Source organism: Triticum aestivum, chromosome 2A (assembly GCF_018294505.1).
Source record: "Triticum aestivum cultivar Chinese Spring chromosome 2A, IWGSC CS RefSeq v2.1, whole genome shotgun sequence".
NCBI classification, from domain to species: Eukaryota; Viridiplantae; Streptophyta; class Magnoliopsida; order Poales; family Poaceae; genus Triticum; species Triticum aestivum.
This window is the reverse complement of record NC_057797.1, coordinates 613,991,793-614,010,807: the sequence shown is the minus strand read 5'-3', so window position 1 is coordinate 614,010,807 and position 19,015 is coordinate 613,991,793. Positions and strand designations below refer to the sequence as shown.

The window sequence follows — 19,015 nt, the reverse complement described above, 5'->3', positions numbered from 1 at the left end:
GCGTTCCCCAGCCAACCGCGCACCCGCTTCCACCTCCCCTGGCCCGTGCACTATGCCCGGTTCCCCCCTGACACCATCCACCTCCGAACCTGCGCCCACACACAGCGGCGAACCATCCACCCGCAGCGAATCTTCCTCGCCTTCCGCGCCTGTCGGCCCGGTCCCCTCTCCTGCGAGCCCCACCAGATCCTCCTCGTCTTCCGCACCACCAACCACGCCGCTTCCGCGCCTTCCACCGCATGCCATTCCCATAGCTCCTACCAAAAATAACCATTCCATGTCCACCCGTGCCAAGTCAGGTTTTTGCATGCCCAAGCGCCTCTTCCTTGTAGATTCTACCTCACCGGCTATCTCCCCAATTCCTCCTACCTACAAGACTGCTCTCAAGGATCCTCATTGGCAACAAGCTATGGTAGATGAATTTAACGCTTTAATGAACAACTCTACTTGGTCTTTGGTGCCTAAGCCTGCAGGTGTCAATGTGGTCACGGGGAAATGGATCTTTCGCCACAAGTTCAACATGGACGGTTCTTTGGCACGCTATAAAGCACGTTGGGTGGTGCGTGGCTTCTCCCAACGTGAGGGTGTGGACTATGATGAAACCTTCAGCCCGGTGGTCAAACCCGCTACTATCCGTGTTGTGCTCAGTATTGCCACCTCGCAAGCATGGCCCATCCATCAACTTGATGTCAAGAATGCCTTCTTGCATGGTGATCTCCATGAAACGGTGTATTGCTCTCAACCGACGGGCTTTGTCGACAAATCCTTTCCGGACCATGTGTGTCTTCTTCGGAAGTCCCTCTATGGTCTCAAACAAGCACCACGTACATGGTTTCTTCGCTTTCGGTCCTTTTTGCTCTCTCTTGGTTTTTGTGCTTCCAAAAGTGACACCTCACTTTTTATTCTCCACCGTGGTTCCACCATTGCATACTTGTTGGTTTATGTCGACGATATTATTCTCACTGCCAACTCCACCACCACCCTAGAGCTCCTCATTCGGTCTCTCAAATCCGAATTCTCTATGTCTGATTTAGGTGCTCTACACCACTTTCTTGGCATCAATGTGACCCCCAATGCTTCTGGTCTTTTCCTTTGCCAACAACAATATGCCTTGGAGATTCTAGAGAGAGCAAAGATGTTAAATTGCAGACCGGTGTCCACCCCCATTGATACTAGCTCCAAAGTATCTTCCACCGCCGGCTCTGTTCTTTCCAACCCTACTCACTATCGCAGTCTTGCCGGCGCGCTTAAATATCTTACCCTCACACGTCCGGACATTGCTTATGCTGTCCAACAGGTGTGTTTGTTCATGCATGAGCCGCAGGACACCCACATGCAGCTCATCAAGAGGATACTACGATACTTGCAAGGCACCTCCCACTATGGCCTTCAGTTCTATCGCTCCTCTTCGCATGATCTTGTTTTCTACACTGACGCCGACTGGGCCGGGTGCCCGGACACGCGCCGCTCGACCTCAGGGTTTTGTGTTTTTCTTGGGTCCAACCTCATTTCGTGGTCCTCCAAGAGACAGCCCACTGTTTCTCGCTCCAGCGCCGAAGCCGAGTACCGTGGCGTGGCTAATTGTGTGGCCGAGGCTTGTTGGCTCCGTCAACTTCTTCATGAGCTCAAACATCCTCCTCGGCGTGCCACAGTGGTTTATTGTGATAACATCAGTGCCTCTTACCTTGCATGTAATCCCGTTCAGCATCAACGCACTAAACATGTTGAGATAGACCTACACTTCGTCCGAGATCGCGTGGCACTTGGCGAAGTCCGGGTCCTCCATGCTTCTTGATAGTGGGTCCCGCGGGCAACCGACGAGGGATGGTCACAATAAAGTATACAAATCACTTTCAGATGTAATTGAAGGTAAAGAGGGAAGGTTTCGCGAGACTCTGCTTGGGAAACGGGTCGATTACTCGAGGCGTTCTGTCATTGTTGTGGGTCCTTCGCTTTCATTACATCAATGTGGATTACCTCTAGAGATAGCAATAAAGCTTTTTCAGCTATTTGTAATTCGCGATTTAATCACGAAACGCGCCACTTCTAATGTAAGGATTGCTAAAAGGAAAATTTGGACCCTCTTCTTCTCAGTTTGCCGATCTCTTCACCAAGGGACTGCTATCGCCGGTCTTTCATGACTTCAGGAGCAGCCTCAACGTCCTTGCCAACGGAGTTCCGGCTGAGGGGGGGTGTTAGACATTTGTACATCATGTGTAACGGGATTATTGTTGTAACTCTCCTGTAATTGTGGATCGCACCATGCCGGGGCCTGCGTGCCTATTTTGTAGGGCATGAGTGCTCTCCTTCCTTGTATAAGTGTTGTACTTTGTATCTGAGGTAATCAAGGCAACAATTATTCTCTCCAACTCCAATCTCCAGCCTAATACACTGCATCCTGATTACACATCTGAAAACGTTACCAGTCCTGAACCAAACGTGTCGAAAGTAGTGATCTAAACGCGCTTATATTTCTTTACAGAGGGAGTATGTCGTATTGCCTCTTTATATAACAGAAAAATGAAATTAATTTAGTATACAAATATCCTATCACAAAGAAAATGACTTCATATACAAATTCACTATAGAAAACAGTGATGCGAATGTTCTGCCAAGAAATTCTCAGACTGATATTCAACCGAAATTGGTGAAACATTAAATGAGCAACATTACCTCTAGATGAGAGATTCTCGAAAGTCTTGTTGGTCCTCACAGCAAACCTCTGGAAGGCACGGCTACACAGTAAAAAAATCATCCTACTCAGAACAAACAGCAAGGCAAGTAAAATAAAACTAACGGATATCAAGGGAAATTAAGGTGGCTAAACAAAGCTAAGAGTGCTTCCTTGACATCAGAGTAAAATATAACAAGATGACACAAGAAAATCTCAACAAGCTCCATGGCCCTGTAAAAGCCAACTTTTGAATTGTATGCCACGGGATATACATTTGTGTTCTACTGGCATGGCATCATTGTTATATCCTTTCATCTGATAACCAGTGAAACATTCCTCCTGGGGCTCATCATAACTGAGCTTCTCAAGCTAATCATTGCCATCTTCAAGTGGGAGAAGACCAAAGCAGACACAAACACATACCAGCTTATGAGGACATAAAGTAATCATAATTTTGAAGGAATATGAAAAATTTCATTTACAGAGTCAGATTCAAAAGTCAATCAGCACAGGTACACCAAAGCGGACCCTAAGACTGGGGCGACAAATATGAAATCATCATCCTCTTGGATATTCAATGCTGACACTAAAGCATCTTTAGTACAATCGTTAAAAGCAGCAGAAGTTTAAAGCAGTTCAGCCAAATAAATTATTGACAAAGTGCCACAGCTCGTCTTATTCCCACTCACTGCTACTCCCTCCGTTCCGAATTACTTGTCTTAGATTTGTTTAGATACGAAGGTATCTAGCACTAAAATGAGTCTAGATACATCCGTATCTAGACAAATCCAAGACAAGTAATTCGGAACGGAGGGAATAGATAGCAGGTGTGGATTTGTTCAAGAGAGGAGTGGTATGTAAATAAAAAAGATAAAAAAAAACACCTTACTCAGAAACAACAGCACAACCAGGCAGTTAAAAAAATAAACAAAAATCAAGAACAAAGAAACTATGGTATCTAAACAAAGCAGATAAAAATACTTCATAAGGCATGCAAGAGTTTGGTTCCTGAACATTAGAGTAAAATTTAATAAGATCACAAGAAAGAAAAACTCAAACAAGCTCCGCCTCATCCAAAGTACAGAACACAAACCCACACCAGTTAATGAGGAGCTAATAAGGCAATCACAATTTTAAAAATAAATATCAAAATATTCATTTACAGAGTCAGATTCAGAAGTATGTCAATCAGCACAGATACATCGAAGCAGACCCTAAGACTAGGGCGACAAATATGAAATCATCATCCTCTTGAAAATTCATTGCTTACACCAACTCGTCTTTATATGCATCAGAAGTAGCAAGGCAACTCATCCAAATGAAATCCTTGGCTATGTGGCACAGCTCGCATGGAATTGTTCACATAGCATGTCCTCTTCAGTATCCTTGATCGAGTTAAAATAATTTAACTTGCTAGGTTATGATTTCTCAAATACAAATTCAATCAAAATTGAACAGGCAGACAAAGCTCATGTGACGCCCCCGATTCAATCGTATACTAATCATGCACGCAAACGTGTACGATCAAGATCAGGGACTCATGGGAAAATATCACAATACAACTCTAAAACATAAATAAGTCATACAAGCATCATAATACAAGCCAGGGGCCTCGAGGGCTCGAATACAAGTGCTCGATCATAGACGAGTCAGCGGAAGCAACAATATCTGAGTACAGACATAAGTTAAACAAGTTTACCTTAAGAAGGCTAGCACAAACTGGGATACAGATCGAAAGAGGCGCAGGCCTCCTGCCTGAGATCCTCCTAAACTACTCCAGGTCGTCATCAGCGGGCATCACGTAGTAGTAGGCACCTCCAGAGTAGTAGGGGTCGTCGTCGATGGTGGCGTCTGGCTCCTGGACTCCAGCATCTGGTTGCGACAACCAGAAAGAAAGGAAAGGGGAAAAAGGGGGGAGAAAGCAACCGTGAGTACTCATCCAAAGTACTCGCAAGCAAGGAACTACACTACATATGCATGGGTATATGTGTAAGGAGGCCATATCAGTGGACTGAACTGCAGAATGCCAGAATAAGAGGGGGATAACTAGTCCTGTCGAAGACTACGCTTCTCGCAGCCACCGTCTTGCATCAAGTAGAAGAGAGTAGATTGAAGTTCTCCAAGTAGCATCTCCAAGTAGCATCTCCAAATAGCATCACATAGCATAATCCTACCCGGCGATCCCCTCCTCATATCCCTGAGGTAGAGCGACCACCGGTTGTATCTGGCACTTGGAAGGGTGTGTTTTATTAAGTATCCGGTTCTAGTTGTCATAAGGTCAAGGTACAACTCCAAGTCGTCCTGTTACCGAAGATCACGGCTATTCGAATAGATTAACTTCCCTGCAGGGGTGCACCACATAACCCAACACGCTCGATCCCATTTGGCCGGACACACTTTCCTGGGTCATGCCCGGCCGCGGAAGATCAACACGTCGCAGCCCCACCTAGGCAAAACAGAGAGGCCAGCACGCCGGTCTAAACCTAAGCGCACAGGGGTCTGGGCCCATCGCCCATAGCACACCTGCACGTTGCGTGGGCGGCCGGAAGCAGAACTAGCCCCCTTAATACAAGAGCAGGCTTACGTTCCAATCCGGCGCGCGCCGCTCCGTCGCTGACGTCTGAAGTGCTTCGGCTGATACCACGACGTCGGGATACCCATAACTACTCCCGCGTAGATGGTTAGTGCGTATAGGCCAGTAGCCAGACTCAGATCAAATACCAAGATCTCGTTAAGCATGTTAAGTATCCGCGAATGCCGAACAAGGCCAGGCCCACCTGTCTCCTAGGTGGTCTCAACCTGCCCTGCTGCTCCGCCACAAAGTAACAGTCGGGGGCCATCGGGAACCCAGGCCCACCTCTACCGGGATGGAGCCACCTGCCCCTTCAGCCCTCATCTCCGAACAGTATCACAGGTAATGTAACCGTGTAAAGTATATCGTATATGCCCGTGATCACCTCCCGAAGTGATCACGGCCCAGTAGTATAGCATGGCAGACGGACAAGAGTGTAGGACCACTGATGGTAAACTAGCATCCTATACTAAGTATTTAGGATTGCAGGTAAGGTATCAACAGATGTAGCAACAATGTCAGGCTATGCATCAGAATAGGATTAACGGAAAGCAGTAATATGCTACACTACTCTAATGCAAGCAGTATAGAGAAGAGTAGGCGATATCTGGTGATCAAGAGGGGGGCTTGCCTGGTTGCTCTGGCAAGAAGGAGGGGTCGTCAACTCCGTAGTCGAACTGGGCAGCAGCAGCGTCGGTCTCGTAGTCTACCGGAGAGAAGAGGGGGAAGAAACAATGAATACAATGCAAACAAATGCATATTGATGCACGACATGACAAGTAACGATGCTAGGTGTGCCCAATCGCGGTAGTAGGTGATACCGACGAAGGGGGGAAACATCCGGGAAAGTATTCCCGGGGTTTCGCGTTTTCGGGCAGAGGAACCGGAGGGGAAAGTTGCGAGTTCGATAGGTTAGGGGTGTGTGGCGGACGAACGGACCGCGCATCCGGATTCGTCTCGTCGTTCTGAGCAACTTTCATGTTGAAAATATTTTAATCCGAGTTACGGATTAAAAGATATGATTTTCTAAAGATTTTATTAATTTCTGAAATTTAATTAATTATTTATTTAATTCGAAAATGGATTTATGACGTCAGCATGACGTCGTGCTGACGTCAGCAGTCAGCGTTGACCGTTTGACCTGGTCAACCTGACATGTGGGTCCCGTGGGACCCACCTGTCATACACTGTTAGGTTTAATTAGGGTTTAGTTTAATCCTAATTACAGTTTAATTAAAATTAACTAGTTAATTAAATTAATTAAACCGGGTTAATTAACTTAATTGATTACTTAATTAATTAATTAATAGTTAATTTGTTAAACCATTTTTATTTTTATTAATTATATTTATTTTAATTTGCTTATTCATTCGGGACCCACATGTCATAGACACAGGGGGCGGCCACGTCAGCGTTGACCGGTTCAACAGGCCGGCCGGGCCCTTGGGGGCCCACGGGTCAGTGACCCACGCGGTGGCCCCAGGCCGGCCACGTCGGCGGGCGGCGTTGACGCGCCGGCGGCGACCTCCAGGACGGCGGCGCGGCACGTGACCTCACCGGAAACGCGCCACAGGGCACGGCTGAGGGTGTCTGGGGGCTCTACGGGACGGGCGCGGTGCGCCGCGTCCGATGGTGGCCGTGGTTGGCGCGGGGGTGGCCGGAGTTGAGCGCATCGAGCTCATCGGCGGCGAGGCGCTTCGGGCGGGGTACGGGAACGGGGCTAAGGGGCGCAGGGGGCGTGGCCAGGGACGGGGCGAGAGGGAGGCGCGGGGTGCGGCAGTGCGCAATCCGGCGTGGCGGCGACGGCGGCCCTCGGGCGCGGGCGTGCTCGCCGGGGCCGCGGCTCGGTGGTGGCGATAAGGGGCGCGGCCGGCATGGCGGACGCGAGCCCGTCCAGAGCTCGGGGCGTGGCGACCGCGGGCGCCGGAGCGCGTCGAGCGGCGACGGCCGGGGCGAACTAGGGGGAGAGGGGGACCGAAGGGGGGGGCAGCTCACGGGGGGGGGGGGGGGGCGTAGGGTCTATGCAGAGGGCTCGGGGACGGTCGGGGAGGACCGGCGGGGAGGAGGTCGAGGCGGCGGCCGTCCGGCGATGTGGTCCCGGCGTCGGGGTCAACGGGATCGGGGCCGATCCCGATCCGGATCGGTGAGGGAGGAGAAGGGGATCGAGGGGGAGTGGGGGGAGGCGTCGGCTAGGGTTTCGCCGCCCGGGGGGGTTATGGGAGTGAGGGGGGCCGGATGGGCCAATGGGCCGGTCGGCTGGGCCGGTTGGCCCAGTTGGCCAGAGGGTTTTCCCCCTGTAGTTATTAGGTTTATTTTCCTTTTTTTCCTTTCTGTTTTAATTCATTTTAAAATATTCAGACACTTTATAAAAATGTGTGCACCCCACCATAATTAACCTTGTAATATTTGACAACCCCCGAACATTTTAGTTTGATTTTTTTGAAAACTTTTATTGCCATCATAATTTTGAATTGAATTTCGAAACCGTTTTGATTTAACCCGTGATTAACTACAGTGAAAGAGGTGACGTGACACCATCAACGTGAGTTTACTGTAGCATGATTATCCGGGCGTTACAAATCTCCTCCACTACAAGAAATCTCATCCCGAGATTTAAGAGGGGAGTAAGGGGAAAGTTCTGGTTACGATATTCTAACGGATCTTCTCGAGGAAGTTAATTCCTTTCGTTGATGTCTTCAATCCTTTATTCCGATGCATCATGATAAACTTGTCATCATTTCTTCGGGAACTCCATCGTACTTACGAAAAGATAAGGGGCAGCTCACTACGACATAATGCTTTTGAGGGAAACAATCTGGGGTTAACCCATGAATTAGTATAAGATTATCTCTCGAGTTGAACATATGAAATACCTCAAGAGTAAGGTACGAAGGTACCATAATAGGCTCCAAGCGGATAGATAGTTGCTCGAAGCCTGAACCGGAGTGAGAAAGGGGTTCAGAGTAGCGAGAGTAAGTATTGCGTCTGATACCAGAATAGACCACTAGAACAGTGGCCCGTGGATTACATATGAGTCCATGCGTGAGGAATAACTTTGGGAATAGGGGGTGCAGGAGAGTCAGGTTTCGATCCTGTGGAGCTGTGGGTTATGGGCCCATCATGTGGTTGAAAGTAGGAAGGGGGCCGACAATTCGCACGGTCATGATAGTAAGGCGTGTCAAAGGGTAGCCTGTCAGATATGTCGGCAACAACATCGATACCAAGGGCGAGGGACGAAGAGAACCATTTTCCTGCTCGTTGAACGAGGCAGGCCAATAGGCAAGGTTCTCGTCCATCGGTGGTTACCGGAATATCATCAACAATCGTAACAGGGTCTTACTGACCAATTATACATCGAGGTGTTTACATAAGCAGTGAATCTTTACTGCTTAGATTATATAGATCACACGAATGTCAAACACAACAAAGTAAAGTAAAAGGTGATCATCAGATTAAATAGAACAATGGAATGGAAAATGTGTTTATACACCTATTTCAGGGGTATATCCTTCCCAAGGACAAGAAGAGCATGATATCCATGACAGGATATAATGTAGAAAACCCTTCAGGAAAGGGGAGAGAAATATCATGACATTACCCATACAACGGTGTTAGGATAAATGATAAATAAAATTTAGCATCGTGCTTCAAATGTTCCTGTTGAAAATCGGAGTACCATTGACATGCTTCGAGATAGCCTTGACATGGTCTTCATGTGAAGATCAGACTCTGGAAACACGAAGGATCCATCAGGAATAACTTGAAGAGTAAGTCTTACAATTTCCTCATGGATGAATGGATAACCTTGCTGAAAAGGAATCTATAATGATAGGTCCTCCAGCCGGGGGGGGGGGGTGCTAGGCATGACATCATGTTACCGGGTCATCAAAGGATCAACATCATAACTCTTGGAAAGTTGTCCCAACCATCATATCTGACCGAGATTCATATCCAATTGGTGTCATGAAACCTCAGACTCAGGGGGTCCGAGAGGAAAAAGGTGCAACACAAATTGTCGAAATGACATTGCAAGATCCTCGAGAAATGAACTATGGGAGCGGGTTTCTGAAGCAATAGTTCATCATTGAACCAAGGAGAGGACAAGGAGGTGTCTGGTGAACTCAACGGCAATTCACCGAGATTCCCAAAAGATGGATTTCCACCATTAAGTGAACAAGGAGATAACATTTGTCAGATCAAATGATATAAGGAAGTATGCTCGAGGAAAACATACACAATTAAACATTGGTTGATATGTGCGCCCGAAATATGGGTTGGGTTGCACGACCAATGTCAGAATGGTGATTCAATTAGCGAAGGACTTAGATTGAACTATCGCCCATTCACTTCAAAGCAATAGGGTTGCTAGAAGTTTTGAATTCACACGTCATAGCTCCATTGTCGGTATTCCGGTTGAAAACAATACAGGGACCAAGGAATGAACGAAGATGGCAAGAAGTATTATGATATCAAGAATTATTAAGAGGTGGTGAAATTCTCACCACATTCTTGACAAAAAGAGATGGTAATACTTCCGAGGTAAGGAAGATCAACTGCTGGGTAGCAGTGATCTCAAGGTTTACACAAAACACGAACAAGTTGTGTTGAACGGAAGGCAATAAAGTGGTCGATGAGAACAGGAATCATCGAGGGGCAAGGATGGTATTACCCATCATGAATTCAATTGAATTCTTGGAAGAGCTCATAAGGTTGATGATGATCACGACACAATTGTCGAGAGATTTCATGCAGATGTAGTCAATCAGCGACGACATCAAGTCAAAGGAATGATGAAGCAAGAGGTTTTTGGAACCACAGTTACGACACAAACTCGAACTCAAGCTTGTTGTTCAAGGCGAAATGATATGACGATGAGAATCGACGTAAGGTTAGTTCATCGTCGAAAATTGTGCTCCGAGAAGAAGGACCGGGTAGCACAGTTAAAATCAGCACGACAAAGATATAGCCAAACAGGCTAGGAATGGCGTGATCGGGTACAAACTCATACTTATAGAAGCTTACTGAAGAGTTGTTGAACCGTAGAGCGGACTTGGTTCAGTTATCGGTGTCTTCGAGTGTTTAATAACTCAGAGCCCGCGAAAAATTGGAATCAGTGGGAAGGTAGCACTTGATGAAGAACTCATAAGGAGTTGTGCAGTTCCATGATAATCTCGAGATACCAGGTGGTAATACTCAACGACAGATCAAACTAGAAGTGGAACTGGGGTATTGCTCTATAGAAGACAAGTGCTTAAACTTGCACAGAACATGATATTTAAAGGAGAACATGGTCAGAACCACGATTGCAAAAAGGCCAGATCTCAGATATAAGATGAACTTATACCAAGGGAATAATTGATTTTAAAAGAAGCTACGATGAGAAGATGTACATCGTGTCCATGGGCATGAACACAAAGTTCAAGGTCGACTCCCACTTTCATAATGCATAACCTTCCATTCACTTCTCGTTCTCAAAGAAGTTGTATGGTAGAAAATTATCTACTAAACACTAGAAAGGTTGACTTGTCAAAACCTTCCGGTTCATACGGTTTTTAATGAAGGTATAGGTTCAACCCATAGGGGCTTCTTAGAAACATATACCACAAGTTTTAAGAGTAAATAACACAAGCTCGAAAGTAGAGCAAGGTTGAGAAAGTAGATGATACAATTTACCAAAGGCATTGTGTATCCAAGGGAAGGCTCACAAAGCTATTGAATATGAAGGAAAATGTCGGATAAAATCCATTAAAGGATCTGTCGGTCCATAACAGGGCTGATGTGAGCACCGGCACACAATCAGAGGAAGTAACAATGCAAGAAATTGGATTATAGAAACAACTGAATAACTTAGAGCTCAATTGCTAAGGAATTATGATTTACAAAGCGAAGGATCAGAAGCAGACGCTCTGATCAAGGATGGGTAAATTCAAGAGACTTAGGGGCACAATCGACGACAATTTAATTGGCGAGAACCAGTTCATGATTAAAACAACGTCTGAGCCGGAAGGATGAATTCTAGGATCTGTTTGAGGATTGCGAGCATTCGCAACAAATCGAAATAACAAACTCAAAATGACAATGACAATGGATGTCAACAAGATTACTAGACTTATGGGATTAACCATAATGCAAGCAATCAAGAATTTCAAGAGCAATAGGATGCTCAGGATTTTCGGAAGATCGAATGGTATTTTGAGGATTGGTGACATACATGAATCAACTGGGGATGAGTGGATACTCGGTAAGTGCGAGAATTTATTTGAAGGGGTATTCATGTGGCAAAGAACTGCTAGGCAGTAGGCACAAAGTATTCTCGGAACAATAGAGAAAACTTCGGGGTATCCTGTGATAACAAGATCAATGGGGGATGATCGTATGAATGGCAAGTGTAAGTAGTTTTCCATACGGATTTATCGGTGGCCGGGAATAGCAAAAGTGATGGGCACAAAGTCTCATGAGAATATCAAAGAGTATCTCCGAAATCTTCTGGTGCAGTCGGTGATCAATTGGACTGGAGGGCCTCTCCGGGAGAAAGTATTTTCGAGAACCTAAAGTTAGATATTAGTAAAAATCGTTTAACCCCGAATAGAAGAGCGTTCAGAATCCCAGAGTAAAGGTCGAGGAGTAAAAGATCCTAGTACCACCCGATGGCTACGTGGGCCCGTAAGGCACACAGCCAAGTTAGTAAAAGTTTTTGTAATGTCTAGACTCGACTTCGGCCAAGGAGTGTGGAAGGGGGATTCCTACAGGCAGTCGGCTCTGATACCAACTTGTGACGCCCCCGATTCAATCGTACACTAATCATGCACGCAAACGTGTACGATCAAGATCAGGGACTCACGGGAAGATATCACAACACAACTCTAAAACATAAATAAGTCATACAAGCATCATAATACAAGCCAGGGGCCTCGAGGGCTCGAATACAAGTGCTCGATCATAGACGAGTCAGCGGAAGCAACAATATCTGAGTACAGACATAAGTTAAACAAGTTTGCCTTAAGAAGGCTAGCACAAACTGGGATACAGATCGAAAGAGGCGCAGGCCTCCTGCCTGGGATCCTCCTAAACTACTCCAGGTCGTCATCAGCGGGCATCACGTAGTAGTAGGCACCTCCAGAGTAGTAGGGGTCGTCGTCGATGGTGGCATCTGGCTCCTGGACTCCAGCATCTGGTTGCGACAACCAGAAAGAAAGGAAAGGGGAAAAAGGGGGGAGAAAGCAACCGTGAGTACTCATCCAAAGTACTCGCAAGCAAGGAACTACACTACATATGCATGGGTATATGTGTAAGGAGGCCATATCAGTGGACTGAACTGCAGAATGCCAGAATAAGAGGGGGATAACTAGTCCTGTCGAACACTACGCTTCTCGCAGCCACCGTCTTGCATCAAGTAGAAGAGAGTAGATTGAAGTTCTCCAAGTAGCATCTCCAAATAGCATCACATAGCATAATCCTACCCGGCGATCCCCTCCTCATATCCCTGAGGTAGAGCGACCACCGGTTGTATCTGGCACTTGGAAGGGTGTGTTTTATTAAGTATCCGGTTCTAGTTGTCATAAGGTCAAGGTACAACTCCAAGTCGTCCTGTTACCGAAGATCACGGCTATTCGAATAGATTAACTTCCCTGCAGGGGTGCACCACATAACCCAACACGCTCGATCCCATTTGGCCGGACACACTTTCCTGGGTCATGCCCGGCCGCGGAAGATCAACACGTCGCAGCCCCACCTAGGCAAAACAGAGAGGCCAGCACGCCGGTCTAAACCTAAGCGCACAGGGGTCTGGGCCCATCGCCCATAGCACACCTGCACGTTGCGTGGGCGGCCGGAAGCAGAACTAGCCCCCTTAATACAAGAGCAGGCTTACGTTCCAATCCGGCGCGCGCCGCTCCGTCGCTGACGTCTGAAGTGCTTCGGCTGATACCACGACGCCGGGATACCCATAACTACTCCCGCGTAGATGGTTAGTGCGTATAGGCCAGTAGCCAGACTCAGATCAAATACCAAGATCTCGTTAAGCGTGTTAAGTATCCGCGAATGCCGAACAGGGCCAGGCCCACCTGTCTCCTAGGTGGTCTCAACCTGCCCTGCCGCTCCGCCACAAAGTAACAGTCGGGGGCCGTCGGGAACCCAGGCCCACCTCTACCGGGATGGAGCCACCTGCCCCTTCAGCCCCCATCTCCGAACAGTATCACAGGTAATGTAACTGTGTAAAGTATATCGTATATGCCCGTGATCACCTCCCGAAGTGATCACGGCCCAGTAGTATAGCATGGCAGACGGACAAGAGTGTAGGGCCACTGATGGAACACTAGCATCCTATACTAAGCATTTAGGATTGCAGGTAAGGTATCAACAGATGTAGCACAATGACAGGCTATGCATCAGAATAGGATTAACGGAAAGCAGTAACATGCTACACTACTCTAATGCAAGCAGTATAGAGAAGAGTAGGCGATATCTGGTGATCAAGGGGGGGGCTTGCCTGGTTGCTCTGGCAAGAAGGAGGGGTCGTCAACTCCGTAGTCGAACTGGGCAGCAGCAGCGTCGGTCTCGTAGTCTACCGGAGAGAAGAGGGGGAAGAAACAATGAATACAATGCAAACAAATGCATATCGATGCACGACATGACAAGTAACGATGCTAGGTGTGCCCAATCGCGGTAGTAGGTGATACCGACGAAGGGGGGAAACATCCGGGAAAGTATTCCCGGGGTTTCGCGTTTTCGGGCAGAGGAGCCGGAGGGGAAAGTTGCGAGTTCGATAGGTTAGGGGTGTGTGGCGGACGAACGGACTGCGTATCCGGAATCGTCACGTCGTTCTGAGCAACTTTCATGTTGAAAATATTTTAATCCGAGTTACGGATTAAAAGATATGATTTTCTAAAGATTTTATTAATTTCTGAAATTTAATTAATTATTTATTTAATTCGAAAATGGATTTATGATGTCAGCATGACGTCGTGCTGACGTCAGCAGTCAGCGTTGACCGTTTGACCTGGTCAACCTGACATGTGGGTCCCGTGGGACCCACCTGTCATACACTGTTAGGTTTAATTAGGGTTTAGTTTAATCCTAATTACAGTTTAATTAAAATTAACTAGTTAATTAAATTAATTAAACCGGATTAATTAACTTAATTAATTACTTAATTAATTAATTAATAGTTAATTTGTTAAACCATTTTTATTTTTATTAATTATATTTATTTTAATTTGCTTATTCATTCGGGACCCACATGTCATAGACACAGGGGGCGGCCACGTCAGCGTTGACCGGTTCAACAGGCCGGCCGGGCCCTTGGGGGCCCACGGGTCAGTGACCCACGCGGTGGCCCCAGGCCGGCCACGTCGGCGGGCGGCGTTGACGCGCCGGCGGCGACCTCCAGGACGGCGGCGCGGCACGTGACCTCACCGGAAACGCGCCACAGGGCACGGCTGAGGGTGTCTGGGGGCTCTACGGGACGGGCGCGGTGCGCCGCGTCCGATGGTGGCCGTGGTTGGCGCGGGGGTGGCCGGAGTTGAGCGCATCGAGCTCATCGGCGGCGAGGCGCTTCGGGCGGGGTACGGGAACGGGGCTAAGGGGCGCAGGGGGCGTGGCCAGGGACGGGGCGAGAGGGAGGCGCGGGGTGCGGCAGTGCGCAATCCGGCGTGGCGGCGACGGCGGCCCTCGGGCGCGGGCGTGCTCGCCGGGGCCGCGGCTCGGTGGTGGCGATAAGGGGCGCGGCCGGCATGGCGGACGCGAGCCCGTCCAGAGCTCGGGGCGTGGCGACCGCGGGCGCCGGAGCGCGTCGAGCGGCGACGGCCGGGGCGAACTAGGGGGAGAGGGGGACCGAAGGGGGGGCAGCTCACGGGGGGGGGGGGGCGTAGGGTCTATGCAGAGGGCTCGGGGACGGTCGGGGAGGACCGGCGGGGAGGAGGTCGAGGCGGCGGCCGTCCGGCGATGTGGTCCCGGCGTCGGGGTCAACGGGATCGGGGCCGATCCCGATCCGGATCGGTGAGGGAGGAGAAGGGGATCGAGGGGGAGTGGGGGAGGCGTCGGCTAGGGTTTCGCCGCCCGGGGGGTTATGGGAGTGAGGGGGGCCGGATGGGCCAATGGGCCGGTCGGCTGGGCCGGTTGGCCCAGTTGGCCAGAGGGTTTTCCCCCTGTAGTTATTAGGTTTATTTTCCTTTTCTTATTTTTCCTTTTCTATTTTAATTCATTTTAAAATATTCAGACACTTTATAAAAATGTGTGCACCCCACCATAATTAACCTTGTAATATTTGACAACCCCCGAACATTTTAGTTTGATTTTTTTGAAAACTTTTATTGCCATCATATTTTTGAATTGAATTTCGAAACCGTTTTGATTTAACCCGAGATTAACTACAGTGACAGAGGTGACGTGGCACCATCAACGTGAGTTTACTGTAGCATGATTATCTGGGCGTTACAGCTCATCAGCTAGGAGCGGAAGACTGTTTTGTTCAAATAATCACAGTTTGGCCATTTGAACTATGAACTTGCAGACCGATAAAAGGAAGTACAAAGAAAAACAGAGTTTGACCTCATTGATAGTTATGCTTTCCGACGGGAACCCCCCCCCCCCCCCGCGTCGCCTAGCTCTGGCGACTCGGGGGCAAAAACCTAGCGCCGCCACCACCCCTCCCCCTCGCCCCTTCCCATCTCGCTGCCGCCAAAGGCTTCCGCTGGCAAAGCTCGCGCTGGACCCAGGGACGGCGGCAACGGGGCGTCTCTCTCATCCAGGAAGCAGGGCTCGGCGATGCGAGGCCCTCTGCCGGCGGCGGTCTCATCCGGCGCGGGCTGCCTCAGGGTGGTGGATGCGAGGCGGTGGCGGGCGGCTGTGCAGTGACAGCGTGGCGGCCGGTGGACCTGGTGACCTGGATCTGGATCTGGATCCAGCGAGCCGGTCAGGCGCGGCGCCGGCCTGCAGGTGGCGAAGGGCAGAGGTGTTGGGCGGCGTGGTGTGCGCGCACATGCTGCTTGGTTGTGCGGGGATGTAGTCTAGCCGGTCTGGGATGCTCTTCGCGCCCAGATCTGCTTTTCCTGAACTCCCGCGGCCAACTGACGTTCGTGGCCACGACCAGGGGGTCGGCGTTGGATGCCGTCGACAGAGTTTGACTACGATGGTGGTGGGGTGTGGATGACGGCAAGGGCTTGAATGCAGGTGGCAGCCGACAACGACCTGACTCTGGCTGTGCAGGTGCTCGAGGTGAGCTTCTGTGTCAACGGAGCCTCATGCTAGTCCTAGTGGGGACGCTTGCCGTGGACTGGTAAGAGGGCGGGGAGGTCTCGGGCTGCTGGGCACATCGGCCAGCTTCAACGAAGATGACGGGGACAGGATGCTTTAGGCAAAAGCCTATGTCGATCTTGTCGGCAACGATGACGGCGACGCCTTCGGGCGCCGTTTCCCTTCTTGAAGGCGTCATCGAGAAGCTACTGTACCCTCTTAATCGTGTGCCCCGGGCGAAAGCCTCAGATCCATCTCTGGATCGGACGACGACGACGTCTCGATGTCGTTTCTTCCCCTTGGGGGCGTTGTTTTTGGGGGCCACGGATCCGCGGTTGGCAGCTTGATGTCTGGATTGGAGTGTTTGTTGGGTTGTTGGTGTGCAGGGTGGTGGCGATGGAAGTGATCTGTGGCGGCGACCAATCCCTTGGTCACCTCGGTGCTGATGGTTGGCCTATCTCTTGGGGGCTCGTGGCGACGATGAGGTCTCGGTGTTCGGTGCCCTTCGACGGTGTCCGAGGCTTTGTTGCCTGGCATAGTGCTTTGGTTCTCTCTATTTTTGATGGTGGCCGTGGTGTGGCCTAGAGGAGGTGCAGGGCCTGTCTCGGTGGAACACTGCCCTTCGGCACGGTCTGTGGCTCTTTGTCACGACGTGGCTAGGCAGTGGGATGCCCTTCGACGGTGGTTGCGACTTCCTAGATCTTCAAGGTGCAGTGTGATCGTAGGGCAGCCGGCAACTTCTTCTCTACGTCTTCTCGGTGACGGATCTCCTTTCAATTGATTCAATAAAGCTTGCTTCCGCTCATCTCGGTCCAACTACTGGTGTTGGGTGCTAAGTTCTTGGTGTTGGCTGCTTGTCGTAGTTCTTTTCTGGTTCTTCTGTTCTTTCTTGTGCCTTCTTGCGTGTGTTGGTTGCTTTCTGTTGTACCTGATGTCTTGTATCTTTCTCTTATATATAATGAAAATGGTTCAGGCTGGCGTAAGCCCGCCGTAGCACCGCCAAAAAAATAATAATTATGCTTTCCACATGAAGAGAGTTGAGACATATGCTTGTCTATTAGTTTAGTTTAATCATCGGCCCAACAAACAAACTAAAACACCAAACCAATAAGATAATGTGATAGATGGACTCAAATTTGGGTAGTCGGCAAGGCAAACAAATGCCAGTTACGACGAACGAGACCAAATATAAATCTAAACCGTCCTCCGTAACAATTCAGACAGTTTCCTTCAACAATGGGGAACACAATAATGTGTTCATTGTCCAGATAAAGGGTGCGATCAAGGCTATCAGATGTGAGCGAAATACTGATTTTGTTGAAGGGGGCAACACAACCTTAAATATAGTCAGACAAAGAACAACACGTACTATACCAGAAAACTAGTGCAAATTCTCCATTACAACTCAATCCCTTGGATGTGATTTGAATCTTCTGATTATTCCCGTAAGAATAATTACAAGTCTGCTAATACTCTCATTGAGTCATTGTTGCCATGAAAAATCAAACTGAATACCAGCTCATAGTCAGACAAGAGAAAGGACACAAACACATAAAGTAACTGTTGGGCAAATAGGAAATGAAACACAGCACACAAATGTAATGCAAACGTTGCATAACAACTCAGTCCCTTAAATGTTCTTTGAATTGTGCGATCATTTCCGCAAGAATCATTACAGGTCTGTAAGAACTCATCACTGTTGCCATGCCTACGTCAGTTTCAACGAGACAAATCAAACATAACTAGACTATCAAAGCCAATAGCTCCGGAAACAGAATTCACATGACACCTCAACTTTGCCCCATTGGTTTACTATAACGACTCAGTCCCTTAGATGGTCTTTGAATCAAGCGATCATGCTCGCAAGAATCAGTACAGGTCTGTAAAGGCTCATCACCGTCAACTACGTGCACTCCAAAATAAAATTTTGACCTTATTCCTAGTACATGCTCGAACAAATCAATAACAGTAGCATGCAGTGGCGGATCCAGGACCCAGGCCGGGGGGCCTGGGCCCCGGGCGTGGGGAGGAATTCCTTTGTTGATTGTAGCTTCTCAGGCACTGTTTGATACTGTAGCGGCACTGTAGCAAGCCTGGGGCCCGGGGCGTCTCGCTGGGCTGGCTCCGCCCCTGGTAGCATGTATGTAAGAGCTTGCTGCACCCTGTGCCAGCTCACCCGAGTTCGAGTCCTGGCTCAGATGCGCGGTGCTCGTGGAGTTTCTCTTATAAAAATGCCAACGAGGGTTAGCCTTTCGGTTAGTCTCATTCTTTTGGAGGGGGGGGGGGGTCGAGCATTACTTGTTGGCGAGGCCCTGGACGAAGAACTCGTTGACGACGTAGCCCAGCGCTAGGCTGAAAATGCCGCCGCCGCCGCCGCAGGCCATGGTGGACACCTCGCAAAGGTGGCGGAGGCAGGCGCCTGGTCAGTTGGAATGGCGATGCGATGCGACATTCATCGGTACGATCATCTATATACACGCGGGCTGGGTGGGCCATTGCGGGCGGCGAACGAACCCTAGGAAGCGAGGGACCAGGTG

At 49.1% G+C, this 19,015-nt stretch overlaps 1 protein-coding gene, 4 non-coding genes and 1 pseudogene across 5 annotated transcripts in view; all 6 read right to left on the bottom strand.

Moving 5' to 3' along the window:
• Positions 1–18,862, bottom strand: part of LOC123191779 (uncharacterized) — a 23,043-nt gene extending 4,181 nt beyond the window's left edge. The window contains exons 1-2 of the mRNA XM_044604386.1: positions 18,777–18,862; positions 2,674–2,735 (exon numbers count right to left, since the gene is read on the bottom strand). Of these exons, the coding sequence (XP_044460321.1) occupies positions 2,674–2,735; positions 18,777–18,862 (148 nt within the window). The remainder of the gene's footprint in view (positions 1–2,673; positions 2,736–18,776) is intronic.
• LOC123038532 (small nucleolar RNA U31b) lies at positions 3,158–3,240 on the bottom strand. The gene has a single exon (XR_006417915.1). It is a non-coding gene; the product is annotated as a small nucleolar RNA U31b (small nucleolar RNA).
• Positions 3,839–3,925, bottom strand: LOC123038534 (small nucleolar RNA U31b). Its single transcript, XR_006417917.1, has one exon. It is a non-coding gene; the product is annotated as a small nucleolar RNA U31b (small nucleolar RNA).
• On the bottom strand, positions 17,878–17,972 carry LOC123038406 (uncharacterized; annotated as a pseudogene).
• On the bottom strand, positions 18,095–18,182 carry LOC123038398 (small nucleolar RNA SNORD25). The gene has a single exon (XR_006417841.1). It is a non-coding gene; the product is annotated as a small nucleolar RNA SNORD25 (small nucleolar RNA).
• LOC123038401 (small nucleolar RNA SNORD25) lies at positions 18,295–18,382 on the bottom strand. Its single transcript, XR_006417845.1, has one exon. It is a non-coding gene; the product is annotated as a small nucleolar RNA SNORD25 (small nucleolar RNA).
• Positions 18,863–19,015: the final 153 nt, after the last annotated feature.